We start from the raw sequence: 19,706 nt of genomic DNA, 5'->3' as shown, positions 1-19,706 counted from the left end.
GAGCTGTTACAGTCAGTCACATAGCAGATTAATGCACAGCAAAGCCACACAACAGAGTAGCTCTACCTGCACTAAGGAATTCAGCCATTTGTGTGCAATAAGCTTTATCCTTTCAGACTTAAGGGAGGAAGGAATGATAGTTTCTTTCTACATCATCACTGATATAAGAGTGGTAAGGTTGATGTTGTTAATATCTCTGGATTAGCATTAAGGTGACTGGGAGAAAGTGCTTTACCTACAGCAATATTCCACCAAAGACTGAAACCAACAACACTCATGCTTAACCAGTAACAAAAACTCAGGAGTGGGTAATCATTGTCCTGGAGTGCCAGAGATGTTTCTGATGTTTTTTCCCCCTCAATCAGACTCACTAGCTCCAGGACTGGGTTAATTACTAGAAATCACTATTCAAAATATTTAGGCACAGAGCCTTAATTTCTTAAATTTGGACCTGGGATGGAACAAAAACCAGCAACATCACCAAAATCAGGATTTCTTACCCCTGACCTACGCAACAAAGGATCCCTATGTAGCCACTGAATAAAAAATTGACCACACTAAGCCAACTGAAGGTGAACCTTGCTTTTTCAGATTTGGCAGACAACTGAACAAAATGAGAATGCAGTCATCCACGCACATCTCTTCCCTGACTCGCCTTCCAAAAACATGCTTTATTTGTAGAACTTTTTGTCCAATATGAATGAAGGAAAGATGCAGTGTTTAAATTAGATTTTGTGAGTGAAGCTTTATGATCCTTGCTCAGCCGGATTTGGCAGACACACCTGGTTCTTCCGGTAGTCCTGCTGGGAGTGGCGCAGCACCCGATAGCACAGGCGGCAGATGTGCCTGAAGGGGGCATGGCGCTGGTCAGCCAGCTCCTCCAATCGCAGCATGGGGCCGTCTCCACTGTCCGTGAATGGCGCCTGCAGCAGCTTGAAGATCTGGAAAGGGGGGCGGTGATGGATCTTGTTGGGGGTGAATTGGCCTATGTTAAAAGGACTTTCCCCAATCTAACACATGTGAGAAGTGTGATATATGTATACATATGCTGCTTGTCTAGCAGCACATTAAGCACACTATGCTGGTAATATCAGCTTTTCTAAAACAGGGATGAAGAGGGACGTGCATTCAGCGGGCACAGTGTGATAAATACTACACTTCCATCAGTGTGCAGCACAATCTCTTTCTATAAGAACAGACTGCATGTGGGGAAGCACAGCTGTTTCACAAAGGCATTTTCAATTGGTGGAAATCCCTGCTCGACTGTTCAGCCCCACCCCCTGTTATCAGCTGGATGTCGTGCCCGGCCCTGCTCTGGGCCTCTACCTGCTTGAGGATGTTCTGCTCCCTCATCAGCTTCTGCCTCTCCCGGTTGGGCTTGTTGACCATGATCTCCAGCACGTCCTGACCGTTGTTGGGGATGTCCACCACAAAGAACACCAGGTCCTCCAGCAGCTTGGTGACAAACCTGGGGAACAGGAGAAAGGTGGGGACGGGGTCAACATGGATGCGAGTGTGAACTGCAGCCTCACTGATGTTAGACTGCTCAATCCTAAAGAAATGTAACACAAAACTGATGGAGCACCAGTCATTGTATCATCAAAACATAAATAAAACATTTCAAATTTCTGGATTACAAAAGAACATTTAAAAAGAGATGATGCATTCAGATTATAAATCATAGATTGGAAGATGGTGAAGGGAAGGAGAGAAGGATGGAAACTAAACAAATCCAAAAACACTGCTGTCTTCAGTTACTGAAACACTGTGAAAGGTGAATAGGTATAGGGAATCCCCTGCTGGTTCAGCACACTGGTGACACAGACTGACTTGGCGGTGGTTTGGCTGTGCTGGGATTCGTACCTCCTCTCGTTCTGTGTGATGGTGCCCTTCTCCAGCTTGCCCGCTATGGATGCCAGGACTTTGCTGGCGTCGTTGGCAAAGTCCAAGTCCCTCACCTCAGCTGGGGACACGGGCACGATGGCAAAGGCCTCTTTGTCTTCTTTGAGAGCAGATGTTCCAATCTTTGAGAAAGAAAAGACCGCACATACACACAGCTGCAAAGAGGCTTGGTGTTACAGTACAGATTTCTTGGGTGGCATGGGGGGTGGAGGGAGGGGGTGCAGCTACTGTCGGATCCACACTCACCCGTAGCATCACAGGCTTCTCCTCTTCCTTGTCGATGGGGTTGTTGGTGCTGTGGACCCAGGTGTTGGTGCACAGGTGCCTTAGCCTCACATAAGAGTTCCTGAGTGAGCCCAAAACACAAAAACAGCATTGTGAAATGTCTAGAAATCTCCCTTCTGACTCATTTATAGAGATCAGAAAATTCTGTCTTCTAGCTTCGCGTCATGCAGGAAAGCAGAACTGGTTTTAAGATTCTCTCCCCTTCTTTATGGGCACGATCTGTAAGATGGCACCAGAGGCAGCCTCCATGGCACTCCTCAATCACATAAGCTCAGTGACGGTGAGTGAATGGAAGGGTGGGGTGGGGGGGGACAGAAACAGCCACTGTCTTGAGGGAAATGACGAATAATGTTTTAGTTAAAAACAGAGCAGCAAAGGAAAGAGCCAATGTACCACAGGCGCATTAATGCAGAGCGAAGAAATGTAATACACTGGCAAGTCATGTAACATTAGTGCGAACATAAAGGGGTCATCAAACCTTACTCAGTCTAGGCAAACAAGGTCACAGTGAAGAATCTTGGACACAGTACCAGTAGTGTTACGAGAGTGTATTTTTAGAGAAAAGTCTCAAAGAGAAGTCGCTCTGGTAACACACCGTAGACAGACGTGACCTTGGGCACCGTCATGTGACGTACACACAAGCCTGAGGCCAAACGTATGACTGTCAGGCTTCAGCTTAAACGCTGTGGAGAAACAGAGACCCTCAGTGCTGCGGACACAGGCCTTAGTCTTCTTCACCATAAAGCCTCCACAGAAAGGAAAAGCACGTCTGACCCCTGGAAAGCTCTGGAAAATGAGCTTCGGCAACACCACCTCCCAGCGGGATCTGTCTGCAGGAAGCAGTCAGAGATGTGCTGTGTCATGCTCCGCAGTGTGAAGCATTCTGGAAATACTGCTCCGGGAATCTAAGTGTAACTGTTCTCTGGAAGGCTTCTTATGTCGCAAATGGGAATTCTCAAGTGTAACTGCAGGCCTGTCCATAGCAGCACATTCATAGCCAGCCGTTGAATAGCCAGCTGGGTTGACCAGTAGCACTGAAGCTGATTGAGTCAATATTAAGCAATCAAACAGGCAATACCCCACTGACAGACACACTCCTTCCCTATCTCCCTGGCTGATGTTATTTCTAACCACCCCATAGTTACCTCGAAATGTTACTATGGGGGCAGACCGTTGGACGTGCAACAGTTCTAGAACAAACAATCTCAGTTGGACACACACTTGCGGACCCAACAACTCTGTTGTTATCTTGGAGAGGGCTTTGCTCTAAAGACACATACAAGATTACTTCTTCTTTTGCTTAATGCTCAAAAGTGTTGCAAAACTTTTGCCAAGAAAAAGAAAAAGGTGTTAAATGAGACCGATGTATGGAAAAAACCGAAACCTGTGCCGATTGCACAAGCTTGGGCTCCGCTAACTGTGCTAAGAAACAAGGTGCAGTCAAGGTGGCCTGACATGCTGAGGCATTAAATATCACTCATGAAAGGGACTAACTTCTGCATGCCACTAGCAGCCCCACCCTCAAAATACCTTTCCCTGGAATAACCTTCCAGGTTCACATGGGCAAGCTGCCAGACATTTTTTTAGCAAACAGCCACATCTTTAAGTCAGAGGGTAATGTTATTTTACATGATTTCAGGGCAGAGCTGTGTGCTGGCGGTTCAACATTTCAACATTTATGTTATAAACACAGCTTACTTTTCAAGGTGTCAACCAAATAGAGATAAAGACCTGCTCAGTAAATTACTGTATGAGTTCAAAGCGAGAGATTATAACTTGAGTGATTTAATGGCAGGTTACATAACTGCTTGCCTTATATAACAAGTTTTAAAAAATGAAACATGCTCATTACAATGTAATTAGGGAACAATAAAAACACCTGCGTAAATACGAGAGCAAAAGGGCAGGTATGGCTGACAAGATTGTTCATGGAATTCTACCAAAGTAATTCATTAATTTAGGTGTCCTTTTAAAATGTGCTCACTGTTGCGTGAGTATCTTACACAATTTCAAGAATGTGCACAGGCACAGGTATGTATGCATACACAAACACATGCAGACACGCACACATACACATACACACCAAAATAATAAGCAAGAAGTCTATCCAACTCATCATCACCTTTGTTATGACACCATATTGCTACATCCAAGATCTGAGCATCACCATGCTATATACTGTACTAAGAGGTTCCTTCTAGGAGACAGCATTAAAATAAAAATACTTTGTGAAATAGTACATTATAACCACAAAATGGAACATAACAAAATGCATTAAATGGGCAAAACATCACAGAAAACATTTAATACAGACAACTCTATGTACACCATTATAGGAGGGACATTATAGGCTTTGTTTATGCACCGCGAGGCAACATATTACAAATCAATAGATCTTTTGTGCATGAGCTCATGGACGACTGGTCACCATGGTTACCAGGTTTTGTCCCAATCAGGGACTTTTCTGACATACATTTGAGCAGACAGTGGCTTGCTGAAGTGTCCCTGCACTTCCAATCAATGAGAGCGTGAGCAACACAATGCTAGAGATGCTTCTGAAAATGATACTGTACCACTACAGGAAAGAGATGATGCCAGTTACTAATGATGGTAAGATTTGATCTAGGAAACCTAATTTTGAATGAGTGATTTTCTGCAGGGTCACCCAAATAACACAGGGAGTAAATCACTACCGGTTTCTTCTGTAAGGTACAGAATGCTAGTACGTGCATTATAAAGACTGGCAAGTTAGACAGGCTTTGTGAATGCAGTAACTTGCGTGAGCTATACGCTGCTATGTAGCCAACTAATGGGGCTGGCTGCCACTCGGGCTTTTCAGCACAATAAATACCAAAGAAAGACTGAAGGTGACCTTTGATGGTTACTCATTCATTCGCAGGAAAAGCAAAACCACCAGATGGAGGAAGCAAAGTACCTGCGTCACCAGACTAGCAGTTCTCATTAGCGACCGGCAAAAACCTCAAACCAGAATGTTTTTTTTTTTAAAGATCAAAGATGACGCCACCTCGGTTCTCATTTCCCTGAGTAGCAGGTTTGGCAGCAGCTGTACACAAATCTATGTCTGAAAAAAGGCTAAGCACCCCAGAGGTGAATCATTAAACTCAGTGAACAGTAAACATACCCTATCAAAAACATGGTACTATAGGTAAGGCCAAAAACTCCCACAGGAGGAAGAAAAAGTGACACTCCAATCCAACAGGCCTACACTACTGTGTAGTGACGATGAGATTTTTTTTGTATTTTGAGGACTAAACGTTTTTGTGCATATTTCGATGTTCAGTACCGTTGGTGTTTCTCATCACATAAAAGACGGGGGGAAGAAACCTACTCTTCTCTGTGTGATTTGGGATGGCATTCCCATACTCCATTAAGTTCATAGTTGTCATAAGATAACTGCGCACTACATGGAATACCTTTCCCACCAGCAGTACTGTTGGCTGTCAGCATACCACAGATTTGACTGCTGGTAGCCAGGATTCCATCAGCTGTGATGGGGATGGCTAAACAGTTACACATTTGTGTTATGAGGGCGCAAGCTGTAGAATCACCGAAGACAACTGCTTGGAATTACCCTCGCCTCCTACAGCACAGGGTAATATTCAGATGCTTGACTCCCATGAGTCTGGTGTTGCAAAAGAAGGAACTACATTTTTATAAACAGCAGTAGTTACCATACAATAGGGTAGATATAAACATGGCCGACGTGAATACAAAATAAAGTATATGGTGTCAGATTGGGTTAAACTTTAAATGGAAACAAGGAGGAGTTGAAAATGATATACAGTGCCGTTATGATACAGAAATTGACCCTTATGCAAAAGGAAGGCGCTGAAAATATATTGAACATATATTGAAACTATGTCAACAATATAATTGGAAAATGTACATATTTTTAAATACACTGCTGTGAAATATATGCATCATTACATTTGAAAATGTCAACATATACACTATAAAATATATAGCATTTTGTTACATTTCCATAAGGGCTGTGTTCTTGAGGTACAGGTGCATAAACCTCCCTGAAAAATCTCTGCTGCCCCAGAGACTGACTCACACTCTGTAATGGTAAAGTCCTACCTGGGAACGAGCGAATCCCCCCCTCTCAGAGTGGTAGGGTCCAGCTCGAAGATTGAGGAGATGTCATTGCCATCAGGAACAGAGACCAGGGTGTACATAACTTTCTCCTGGGTGGTGCGCAGGCGGGCTCGGAGGGCCTCCTGATCCGAATCCAGCTGGAGGGGGGTGCAGGTCACAGCAGGGTTGACTGGGGTCTCATACCAGATTTGACCAGTTCAGAAACAAACACCACAGCGCATTAGGAGACTGAAACCAAGCTGCATAAGGACCATACATGCCACAATGCCCATTGCGGGACAGAAGACAGGCATGAATTCAGACTGATTTGCTCTCGTTGAGCTTAATCCAGTCATACTGGGTACAGTATTAACCAGTCAACTGACTCAGTTGGATGGATGGACTAGGGCCTAGGGGGATAGCGAGGATGCAATGTTGTCAGTAATGTTTCTTCTTCAACCATTTCTTAGTTCCTTAGTAATGCAACTCTTAGGCCATAAAAACAGATGGGTGCATAACTGATGGAAGATAGAAAGGATTTCATACATGATAACAATGAAGAGATCCTGCAGTAGAAAAAAAGGCCACTAGTAAGAGACCCTTATTTCACAACAGCACACATGTTGTTCTTCAACATCTACCCCAAATTAGCCTACTTCCTCTCTGAATTTTACATAGACAGTGACCTTCATGGGAATAGGGCCAAAACCCTGATTGCATTTCATGGAACTCTGAACCTCAAAGACAGCTATTGTACTGATAGAGAGGAATTTCAAAGTTGTAAATCTGGGCAATAACTGAATCTGACTTTTTCCCTGCATATAATTCAATTTCTAATAATATAATATACTGTTACAATATAAACATAATTTAATATATTCCAGAAATCAGCAAGCAACCCATAAAATGTCGCTAATTGAATCTTAATTTTGTTCAGAGCGGCAGAACAATTATTTTGTTTTCAACAATTATTTAATACGGGTCACAATTTCTTGGGCACTAACAGCAAAAAATAAATAAAAGTCCTCAAACTGAATATGTATTCCAATAGCTCACACATAAAACAAACTTTTTCTCAAATGTCTGTCAGGATCAGTTCTCAGGATTAAAATGAACAATTCTGTCCGTTATGACGTGCATACTAAAGGCAGTTTGCCAAACCTGTAAGTGCGGAGAATTCATCATTAAATAAGAAAAATGTTGTGGAAAATATCCAAAAACTAACAATACTGAGCTTTCGGAAAGTGGTTATATATTGATCCATTTGTAACAGATGACAACCTGAACTGAACAGTTTTAGCCTCAATTCCATCCCATAGTTAGAAAAAAAATTAAAAGCTTAAGCTAACAGCTTACAGAATGATTTAAGAAACATTTAACTAAAGACCTTATATATTATGTGATCAAAATCCACGTTTCAACCATAAGAGCAGGATACATGCCAATAAAATGAAACATTTTTGGTCACATACTGACATCTGTGGTTGAAGTTCTGTAATACAGCCTCTGTTAACTTTAAATGTTACCATTATAATATTTACAGTGACACCTAGTGGCGGCAGGAAAGTCTACACAATCAATTGCCAAATAGAATGTCATTTAATTTTTAAGGGTCATTTTAATGGTTTTACTTGAACGGTGAGTTTATTTTTCAGAACAGTTCTTCAAACTCCAAACAAAATGTATGTGCATGTCATAATTACAACAGGATTCAAATTTATACAAACATCCATGAGTTTTTAGTTGTCCAAGCAAACAATATTTTGGTTTTCATGGTATGATGCAAAAGCTTGATAGAGAACCTGGTGGCCAGGCTTTTAAATGGGAGGTGGAAATCTGTGATACCAGAATTAATACGTGTACTGCAAAAGGAAGAGGCTTGCTTTCATATCTGATAATCAGTGACTATGCTGTACACGCACATGCGCATACGCAACCAGGCATAAATGCGTGCACATACTTACAGAGGAGCGGGATTCAAGGCACTCTTCCTCATAATCTGGGTTCACCTGAAAGAAGAAAATATCTGTACGGTGTACTTTTTCCACAAACACACACATAGCCAATCGTCTGATAAAATAAAGATGGAATAAAACAAGGCTAACACCAGTTTAGCTCACCATTTTTTATGTATGAATGTTTACAGAAAGCTCTAATGGTGTAGTATGAATCCCAGCATAGGTCCGGAGACCCTGACTCACCTCAGCAGCTAGGTAGTGTCCTGTGGCCAGGTGTTTAAAACGAAACAGGCTGTTCCAGTACCCGGCTCCACCCCGGCAAGGGTCATGTTGGACCACCTGATACCAGTCAAATGGGTAAGATAACCATAAGAAAACAATGAAGGAAACAGGGCAATAGTCTCCTGTTAACCAGCTACATACACAAGCAAAATCTAAATTATACTGAAGGGCAGCATTTACAAAGACATGACTGAGGTCATGTCTCCAAATTTGGATCACCCACTCCCACTCCATTGCAGTAACCCCACTTCCTGCCCACCTCCACTTCCCACAATGCCTTGCTGCTGGTTGCTGAAGTAGCAGACTGGCGCCCTGTTGTCCGAAGGAAGACATACTGCTTCTTCCGGTGGTCATCACAGGTCAGGAACTTCTCCTGCTCGGCATGGAACAGCCTCACCACATCGCCCTGACAACAAGCAGGAAAGATGCCATTACCCAGCAGTATCGGTTTTATAATCACTAACCTCAGTAGCTCCTCTTGCAAATGACCAATCTACGTGGTACCACTAAACAGGCCATAAATTACATGTGGCACTAATATAGTAATAAAGAGTAGTAGATGTTTTTTTTTCCAATTAATTGGTTTTCAACTAATTGGTGAACATTTGAATGAAATAAAATGTACCCCTTTCAAAATGATGTCCTGGTTGTCGCTCCATTTCATGAACAGGACTATCTTCCAACTGGTGTTACAGTTCACAGAGTTCACCTGCATCACAAGTGCATACACAGTCAGAGGATCAGCATTTTACTCACATTGAGGGGAAGGAAGAGTAATTAATCAAAACACTGACTGAACACTACCCTGCATGTGCAGAACAAGGATCTCACATGTGGTCTGCTAAATCCGTCAAAGTTAATTTAATGAAGCATCCAGGAGCATGACAGATAAGAGTGTTTAATTACGATTAAGCATTTTCCCCATTGTCAGTGCATTGAGCATCTGCAGATTTACAAGATATGAAACACAAGGCTAAATGTAATTATAATTATGCCATGTGGGTTACATCAACATTTCATGCTTACTAGTTCTAAATACCTATTATGAAGGAAAAATAGATATAAAAGTTTAATATCTGGCAAGGTTCTTTCAGGAAATGTCACAGTGAGTAGATTTTTATGGATAGTTGCCACGTGTTAAATAATTCATATTGTAAATGAAAAGCGCCATTTCTAAATTTAAAACTGGGTATACAAACCAGGGGATGTGGTTAATGCATGCTGTGTTCGATTATTAAGCTGGTCTTTGGAACAGCATGACCTAAGTTGGACACAACGTGACCAGACATACCTCATTACATCCTGGGTTGTCAACCAGCTGGTGGCTGCTGGCATGTAGTGGCTGCCCAGCATTCACAGGGTTAAGGACCACTTTGTCTCCAATGACCACCTGGATAAGGAACAAGACACTGCAGTCACGTGCACATAAGCAGAACATTGCCACCTCTCCCTAAAGGCTGAAACCTTAGGATAGCCGAGATAGGCTTTGTGAACTGCATTAATAGATGGAACATTAATGAATCAATAAAAAAACGGGACCAATGGCACAGGATTGGCCCACGGCACTGACCATGTGACAGCTCCCCTCATTTTGAATTTCATGAAGCGTCATTGTTCCATCACTGCTGAAACTGCAGAAAGACTTTCAGATAGTATAGCAGGTTCCTGAACTACCCCAGCTTGATAACGTTTATGTGCCTTTAAGAGCATGGGCCCAGGTGGCCAATGAACAATGAAATCACTGGTTTTAACAAACCTCTATAGTACAATACATATTGCCATTTGGCAACAGCAAAAAGCAGCAAAAAATAAAGAAACCACCAAATAAAAATGCAAATAGCAAGACAAAAAACAGATAAAAAAGCAAAAAAGAAAAAAGAAAAAGTCAAACAAAGCTATAGAATGAGAGGCTTTAGAAAAATAAACATATGGCCATTTGTCACACCATCATCTTAGTATGTTGTTGAAGTATCTTAGTACGTTGGAGAGAGAGAATTCACACTTGAACAGATGACTTTCCAAAACAGCACCAAAAAAAAAAATAAACTGCTCTGGTAATCAGGGGAATTACAATAGTGCAGGAATATATCACCCTTAGCATTCTTCCAGCACACCTGCATTCTATTCCCCAACACCACACCTGCTCAGGATCAACCCAACACTGCTTCTTCAATAGAGTTAGTGACTCATTAACCTGTTCCTCGAAGCTCATACCTTCTAATCACCCATCCATACGTTTAACAACATGTCTGCTACTCGCCCACCAATGCAATAACAAAACATAAAACATAGCCTCTACTGCTCCACCTGCTGGTTCAACTAAATATTTCTGCCCAACAAGTGTCTACTCATTATTGAATTTTGACACGATTATGCTTCCGCAGCTACTTATCACGAATAATCAACAATAGGTAACTGATCTACTCATTTTTAAACAAAATTTTAAAACAATTTCATTATGAGAAAACTTCAGCCATTAATGGCTATAAATAAAAAAATTAAATGCCACATATTTACTATGCTTTTTGGATCGAACATCACTTCAAACAAAGGAAACATAACATATCATCATTTTACCGTTCTATGAAATGCAGGACTCCAAGAACAAAAAGCAGCAAAAATAAAGAAATTTTAGACATTCTAAAAGTATGATTACAAAACAGAAGCAACAATACAGCACCTCCAATACAACCAGAGTGATTGTATGAAAACAAAAGTGGCCTGATTTTTTTTGTTGCCATTTTTCTCCCCAATTTAGTCATTATACCAATTCCCCATGTGAATCGACTACCACATGCCTCCTCCGATACATGTGGAGTCGCCAGCCGCTTCTTTTCACCTGACAGCGAGGAGTTTCACTGGGAGAGAGTAATGCGTGCGGAGGTTCATGCTATCTCCCCCAGATCCCCTCCCTGCTGAACAGGTGCCCCCACCAACCAGTAGGGGTCCCACCCGCGAACACTGCTAATTGTGTTTGTAGGAACGTCTGACCAAGCCGGAAGTACCACTGCTGGGGATTGAACCCGGGTCTCTGCGGTGGTAGGCGAGTGCTTATACCTCTACACTACCCAGACGGCCCCAGTTGCTTGATTTTTGTGAAGATCTATATTTATTTTACCAGAGCTCACTGGCCAGGGACAGCAACACTGGCAAAACGCTACATCTAAAGCAGAGGTCAGAAACCTGTACTGGCTCAAAGAGATTGGAAAACATGACGCAACAAGACATTCTGCAAATGAGTGATCCTCTTCAGTAAATGAGCCCTCCAGCTCCAAAAGAGAGGGTGCTAAAGGAAAGGATAAGATGTCAAAAGCCTTTAATCTCCAGGTCGCATTGAAATGCCATATAGGGACTATGACGGTGCACATGGAATCCAGAGTATTTCCTTGAAGATGTTTTATGGTGTTTGGGGAAAACAAATCATTTCAAGAACAAGTAAAAGAGAAGGAGCCACCTTATTTAAAAGGGATTACAGGTACTCTACCCCTAAGTGCTGTCAAATCAATCCACATGATTTAGGAAATCTAACAATGTAAAAAAAGGGGATTATAACCAGCACTATTGTCAGCTGGTACTACAGACACTAGGTTATAAGAAAGGTGTCAAAAATAAACACATTTTAAAAATATACCAAAACAGAAATTCCAGAAATGGCAGATACAGGTCAAAATGGCCACTGCAGTTTATTATGTTAGCCACGGAAAACATTGTATAGCACCTTGCAGGGCTGTACATTAACTCTTTTTGGCATTAGAACTGGTAAGGCCAAAAACTTTTTAGGAGAGAAAAATAACTGTAGCACAACACTAACTATTATAAGAAAAAAAATTAAGTTGTGACAAACAACATAAATATCAAACCATTCACCTATCAATAATAACTGCCTGAAAAAAAACTAGGCTATATAGGCTACAGTAAGAGGTCCTCTTTGGTAAAATTTAAACATCTACAAACTCTGCTGAACACTCTCTGTAATCCTACTCCTCTGTACTTGTTACGACAAACTACCAAGTTTTCCAAAGAAGTATCAGTATTGCTAGCAATTATATCTGCCCTTCAATGAGCAAACCACAACCATAAAATAAAGAAATGTGAGGAAAATGCTTTGTTTGTAAAACACCAATATTCAAACCGCACACTCAGAAAACTTAAGGATGGACCCTTTGATGCAAAAATATACAGTTTTATTCCATTTTTGCATCAACAGCCTAGCACTTAAGTTCTCGGAGTGTGCAGTTTGAATATTTGAGTTTGACAGACAAAGCATTTTTCTCCAAGTTTTCTTTATTTTTCATGTTTTCCCATCTTGCCATAACCAGCAACTCGTTGATAGAGAGACACGTTTGTGCATGAAGCTTTCTTTCTTTATTTTTTAAATAACAAAAACTTGGGGCACATTTGAACGATCATTGTTTTGATGATAATCCTAAGATTCATTATTTTCAATTCTGAAAATAATTTATTTTTTAAATATACGGTTATATTTTTTGATTTAATATGAAAAAGGGACAATATCAACAAGCCTAAAATGGGTAAAAACTCAGTTCTCGACTCCAGCTTACCAACTTCAAGCTATTTCTCAAAAGTTGACATCTCTCACAGTGTAAGGCACGAATTGGAGTTCTAAAGTATTGCAATTCATGTGGCAAGCTATAGAATGATAGGGTCAACTTGAAATACATCTCCCATAATACAGGCAATTGTCCTGCTGAGAAGAGAAATTGTGTTGATCTTAACATAGTTAACACACTTAACATCAATAATGCTAATACTCAGTTGAACCAAACAACTTGCCACAGTGGTGTGAAGGGGATGTTTACATGGTACATTTTTAATCACAAATGCAACAATACTGTTGCTATGTACACCCCTGCATTGTATAGCCTATGGGAAGGTGCAGTACAGTATGTGAATACAGCTTCAAAGTGCAGTGGAACACACGTCATGGGCAACTACAGCCAGACTGCAGGTACCCAATGGTGCATAGTGACACAGAGACACCTCTACAGACTGAAACTCAGTAGGAATCACTGATACACCTATTCCTTTTCATTCATCAGTCATTATTCCTCTCGAGTCCCTGCTGTACACCTGCCATTTTAGAAGGACATAACATGAGACAGGCCCTCGCTCGCGCCCAAGAGAAACGGCGCTGATCGGAGGAAAGGCCCAGGATTTCGACATGTGCGTTGGGGTCCTCAGGTCCTGCGTGTGGACTTTGGCCTCCATGTGTGACTTACGCTGTCCCCGATGGAGCGGAGCTTGTAGAAGGGCTGAATGTAGAACCAGGAGCCCTCGTTCCCAGCGGCGTCCAGCATCACCCTCATGGCGTTCTTCTCCAGCAGTGCGGGAAGGCGCTTGTTCACCGTCAGGTACTTATTGCTCTTCAGATGCAGCAACTGCGGCAGGGAGGAGACACACAGAAACTGAATGCGAGCCAATCACCGGAGAGAACCCAGCGTGCACTGATGACAGCCAGCCACACACCGACGGGTTATTCCTCACTTCCAGAGCACAGTAAATCCATTAAACACGACAGCATTAGCTGGTCCGGAGGAACAATACATGTACATAATTATGATATTAAAGGACATTAAAGAAAAGGCTGTTATTAAGGAGTGGTACTAATAGTTCATTTGAATGTTCCCAAGTCAGTGGGCTATTTTTAAAATTCATAAACCACATGAATGCATTCTTGTCGTTAGCCCCTGGTTTGATATGCACAACAATCCCAACCACAGGGACAAGGACTGCGTAACCTCTGTCATTTAAAATCACGCTGAAGTATTCAGAGTATGCCATAATGGGCAAAGGAAGACCTTCCGGGTCCTATTCATTTCCCATGGTCCGAGTCAAAGTAGGCAAGGAAACCATTTTAAGTGTCAATTCATTCCACAAATATCAAGGTTCCCACAGCAAACAAATGACATTTGCCTTTTGAGGAAAATCGGACCGTTTGCCGGGACTGCAATAAACCTGCCTGACTGGAAAATATTGGCTGCACTTAACTGGGCCTACAAAAAATACTGGAAAAGGGCTAATCAAACAATGTAAACAGTCTGCTGGCAAAGCCGCTCCTCTGCTCTCTTTGTCTGCCTGGTAAATGTGCTCTTGGCAGGAGCTCTGCACTGCGCTGGAGTGACAGGCCAATGAGAGGATGGTGAAACATAAACAGCGGGACCACATGGCCCCAGACTGTAAGGATGTGTCAGTGAGCCGTGGCATGAGAGCACTGCAAGGCCAGCCCTGATGCAGCACTAATCCTGAGGCCTGCCACTCCAAAGCCCCAGGCACAGCAATACACACACATACATGCACGCACACACACACACACGCCACGTACAAACACAAACATGCACGTGCATATGCACACTCACACAAATGCACACACGCACACACACATGCAAACACACACACACGCACAAACACACACAAATACACACACGTACATAAACGCACGCATACGCATGTGCACACACACCTGAATGACATTTCCATACTGTATAACCGTTCCCAGCAGCTTTCTGTTTTCAGATTCATTTTGCTTCTTTTCCAAATCTGCAGCATGCTGTCACAAAAAGAGAAGGACAGAGAATAGCCAGTAAATGAAAGATCTTTTCCCTTCACTCTCCTGTGGTTCTGTTCTCTCACATACTCTACAATTGTAAACTTATACAAAGCTGCCATTTTCATATTGGAGCAGAAAAGGTAAACAGCATACGGAATTACACAATTTAAGAATTTAAATGAAGGGCTTTTAAAGATTTTTAGGACAACAAATGAGTTTCTTCTTATTTTTACTGAGCAAGGACTCAGGAAAGAATTCCTTATTTGTGTTGCTCAAACATTCACAATTTTCTGTTCTCACTATGAACAGCTAAAATGACTTTTTATTGATGAGCAACTCATAATTATGAGGCCTGGTGCCATATTTGACTCTGTACTTACCTCAGCGCACACGCAGAGAATTCACAGCCAGGGTATTCTCTCAGAGCCAGACTATTTGGAAATGCAGGAATTGTTTTCGCAGTGGGCTGATTTACAGATAAAGCGGCCTGCCGGCTGCCCTTTGTTAGCGTGGGAGCGGAGAAACGGTCACTCACGTGCAGCTTGTTCAGGAGCACCGTGTCCGTCGTGCTGTTTCCACCGGGCTTCGCCGCCTTCCAGAACTGTTTCTGCGCAGAGTACCTGTTCATGGGGCACAGCTTGAAGAGGCAGTCTAGAGAGGAGAAAACAGAGAGAACCACAACACAGAACATGTGTTTTAGAGAAAGTTAACAAGGTGAAATGGTTTAATTTTAGGCCAGTTTATACCTGCCGAGACGTACTTCAGTCCTACTGCAGAAATTCTGCCTGTTAACAGTGCAGACAAAGGCACATAGCCAATAGACTCCATGATCCACAGACACAGAGGCACATAGCCAACAGACTCCATGATCCACAGACACAGGCACAAATTGGTATGGGCGATATATCGCAATGATAATTACTGAATACAATAACAGTCATAGCCACCATATGGTGCATTATCTTTCCTTTTGTCCTTTTCTTAATAATTATACCAGAACAGCATCAGTGAGGTCAGGCACTGCTTGGGCGATTAGGCCTGGAACACAGTTGGCTTTCCAAATGATCCCAAAGGTGCTGAATGGGGTTTGAGGTCAGGGCTCCATGCAGGCCAGTAAACTTCTTCCACACTGTTCTCAACAAAATCTTTCTATATGGACCTCGCTGTGTGGGGGCATTGTCATGCTGAAACAGGAAAGGGCCTTCCCAACACTGTTGAGGAAGCTCAGAATCATCTAGAATCTGATTAGGCTATATGCTGTATCATTAAGATTTGCCTTCACTGGAACAAAGGGACCTAGCCCAAACCATGAAAAACAGGCCCAGACCAAGGGGTGTTCAGATACCATGTTCAGATATGACCTTTGGTCATATAGTGTATCGCGCATCCCTAGGCACAAAACCAAAAGACTCCATGATGCACAGACACAACACTTGTCACCAAAACTCGTATTGGACTATGCATGAACACCTCAGCCAAACGTGTCACCTGAGAGTCCCGAAAATATTGCATTGTTTCCCCCACAATTTATACGAGGGAATTCCCACCTGGCTTTTTCTCTCAACTTTACTGTGGGCCAATAATCGGTTGACCAGACTTCAGGGCCTTTTGCCACAAACTGTCTTACTGGAGTGCCTTCATAAATTAGACACCAAAACGCATGTGGGTCCGTGTGTGCGTGCCTACGAGTGAGTTTGTGTTGCGTGTGCATATTACATTATGGTTAGCCACTCGTTAACACGTGGTTAACCCCCTCTTGAACTTCAGGCTGGGTTGTAGTGTACTTTTGTTTTATAGTGTAGCTGCCTGGGCCAATGCACTTTGAAGGGATATGTCCATATACAGTATTTGTAACGGATGAAGAGGACTGGACAAAGTGTGCACATTTCATGGCTAAAATGGGAAACAACCACAGAGTAAATGCGGCATGCATGTAGCAGTAATACCGTGTAGCACGCAGATTATTATTTACAGGCTAGCAATAACAATATGCAAGTACAACAAATGATATTTGTGCAAATGCAGTATAAATGTTGAAAGGACACATAACATGATTTGCAAGTAAAGTGTGGTTACCCTCACACCTTTTAAGTTTGTAGCAAGTATCCAAATTGTAAAGAAAAAATGCATTTGTTTAGGATTTATGCCTTATTTTTTGCATTACAAATATTACTGGTAAGAGAGGTTGTAGCAGAATTCTTACTGGTCCATATAATAAAAAACGAGAAACATAGAAAGAATACTTTCTTATCATTGTATGTTACTCTACATACATTTTGCGCATGCAATCATTTTATTTATTTATTTATTTTATGTAGTGATGATGGGCACCGCTTTAACATTCTTGCACGGGTGCCATGCAGGAGTTATGGCTCTGGGAGCTAGCAAGTAAGCTATTTGGCAGGTTAGTATCTACAAGGCTATGAACACTGCCAGGCTTTTCACATTACCATTGCAATTAATGTCATTTGCCAACTGCAAGAACTTTGGAGTTTGACAGACAAATGTCTGGTCCTAAATCAACAGCCAGCTACCAGAGTATTGATATGTCTCCAGCTACCTCCTCCCTGTGAACCCAAATAGAAGGGAATCGCAATTATTTATCTTAATTTTTTATTATTCTTTTTTTTTTTTTTTTTTTACAAAAACATACAGTGCAGGGACAGAAACCCTTCCTTAGCCTGCCACAATACTACAGCGGCTAACATTGCGACATCAAAAGCAGAACTGAAATGGCCCGGGTTTCCTCTTGTATGAAAGATCAGATGAGATTTTGTTCTCTTGAAAAGCAAAAAAAAAAAAGAGGAAAACAATCCGTCCATCCTCCCCCTTTCCCTTCATCTCCAGCTGCAGCAGCGTTACCAAATAAGGCGAGCGAGCGAAGCCAGAGGGGATGGACACTCAGTGGAGTAGCCACCCCACCCCACTCCCCTCTCCTCTCCTCTCCTCTCATAGGAACCACCAGAACATTTTACACAGACCAACCTCAGAAAAGAGAGAAAGTAGTTCTACTCAAACACATGAAAGAGAGAAAGAGAGAGAGGGAGAGAGAGACAGAGAGAGGGAGAGTGAAACAGAGAGGAAGACAGAAAGAGAAAGGAGGGGGGCAGGGGGAGAAAGGGGGAATGGGGCACAAGCCAAAACCCTTGACCTCTCCTTTTATTTTTTGTAGCAGTCGATCTGTCCTTTTTATTATTAATCTCTTGCTCGCCATGTGAGCCGAGGCAGATCCTGCTCCAAGGGCTGAGCTTGGCAGGGTGACTGTGCTCTGTGGCATGGTGCTCCTTAGCAGATCCCACAGCAAGAGGGGACACACACACGTGCACGCTCATGCGCATGCACACATGCATGCACACACGCACACTTACGCACGCACGCTCACACACACTCACACGCACGCTCACATGCACGCTCACACGCACACATCCTCAACTAATGCTTTGGGCTGAAGCAGATCCCTCCTACCTGAGCTTTGGAAAGTCAGCCACTCAGCACCTCCAATTTACCCCACTCACAGTGGATGATGTTTATCATTCGAAGGAAAAAGCCATATGCATGAAGTGTAGCTTGGTCAAAACAAAAATCATGTCCATCTTACCGCCTCCATAAGGAAGTAGGTAAAATCAGACCATCACCCCTTTTCATTTGAACAATAAAAAAAGCATGATTCAACTGGTTTTATACCTTTACATACCAACATGGGTAAATGCTCTCAGAAAAACTCAGGAAGAACCTCAACCTTGGCACAAAACATTTAGGCAAATATTTGTCTTATTTGCAGATAATATTTTACCAAGACGAATAAGCATGATGTTTTTCCTAATCACATTGTATTCATTAACGTCATTGAAGCCTTGAATCACTATAGAACTGTGATGATAGAATAGAATAATCTGCATAAATGCATCCATTTTGTCTTCCTTTCCACTGCTACAGGAATCCGCAAGGTGCAGTGGACAGCTATATGTTAAACAGCCCCCCCCCCCCCCACAAACAGTTGGACATTTAATTTACTGACCCTGGAGTAATTACCATTGGTAAAAAAAAATAAAAAAAAACAGGTAAATACTAAAAACTAAAACTGAAATACTTAAAAACACCTCCTATATTACCTATAAATTCAAGTGACTATCTTGCAGTAGTGTGAAAGCGTAGCTTGGTAACAGCCTTATAGAGTGAAATTGTGCATTTCCTAGGAAATTAGATACTGGTTACTTTCCAGTGAAGGGGTTCCCAAGAAAGTATTATCTAAATTCCTAGGAAGTACAGGGAAATATGTTCTCAACTTTACCCATATACAGATTTAATACAAATATTCTGCCATGCAAGACTCACATTACCAGGTACACCAATGTGCTCTTGCACATTAGGACTATATGTCTATTCCAAACTTCATAAATGCAAACTGCATTCAGTTGGAAATTAGCCTACAAATATTCATATAAAAACTGAAATTATGCATGCACATTGAGCGTATGGTTACAACTGACTTGTTATACTGGCAATGCAGTAAAAGCATATCCACAGTGAAACTGACCTTCAGATCTCCATATAAAACGGCATTCATGAAATTAAAGCCGCACAGTCTGTCCACGTTCAAAGACAGCACCAGT

At 42.1% G+C, this 19,706-nt stretch overlaps 1 protein-coding gene across 5 annotated transcripts in view; it reads right to left on the bottom strand.

The window, feature by feature from the left end:
• Positions 1 to 19,706, bottom strand: part of LOC135234279 (inositol 1,4,5-trisphosphate receptor type 1) — a 110,958-nt gene that overhangs the window by 75,173 nt on the left and 16,079 nt on the right. For all 5 annotated transcript variants that reach the window (XM_064298722.1, XM_064298724.1, XM_064298725.1 and 2 more), the window contains exons 4-16: positions 15,629 to 15,744; positions 15,007 to 15,093; positions 13,766 to 13,924; positions 9,817 to 9,915; positions 9,151 to 9,234; positions 8,785 to 8,931; positions 8,487 to 8,582; positions 8,250 to 8,294; positions 6,289 to 6,443; positions 2,149 to 2,248; positions 1,864 to 2,024; positions 1,327 to 1,468; positions 783 to 941 (exon numbers count right to left, since the gene is read on the bottom strand). In XM_064298722.1, the coding sequence (XP_064154792.1) occupies positions 783 to 941; positions 1,327 to 1,468; positions 1,864 to 2,024; positions 2,149 to 2,248; positions 6,289 to 6,443; positions 8,250 to 8,294; positions 8,487 to 8,582; positions 8,785 to 8,931; positions 9,151 to 9,234; positions 9,817 to 9,915; positions 13,766 to 13,924; positions 15,007 to 15,093; positions 15,629 to 15,744 (1,550 nt within the window). The remainder of the gene's footprint in view (positions 1 to 782; positions 942 to 1,326; positions 1,469 to 1,863; positions 2,025 to 2,148; positions 2,249 to 6,288; positions 6,444 to 8,249; positions 8,295 to 8,486; positions 8,583 to 8,784; positions 8,932 to 9,150; positions 9,235 to 9,816; positions 9,916 to 13,765; positions 13,925 to 15,006; positions 15,094 to 15,628; positions 15,745 to 19,706) is intronic.

The sequence above is a fragment of the Anguilla rostrata genome, chromosome 11 (genome assembly GCF_018555375.3).
Source record: "Anguilla rostrata isolate EN2019 chromosome 11, ASM1855537v3, whole genome shotgun sequence".
NCBI lineage: Eukaryota > Metazoa > Chordata > Actinopteri > Anguilliformes > Anguillidae > Anguilla > Anguilla rostrata.
The sequence above is the reverse complement of the archived record's forward strand: the minus strand, read 5'-3'. Positions and strand labels throughout refer to the sequence as shown.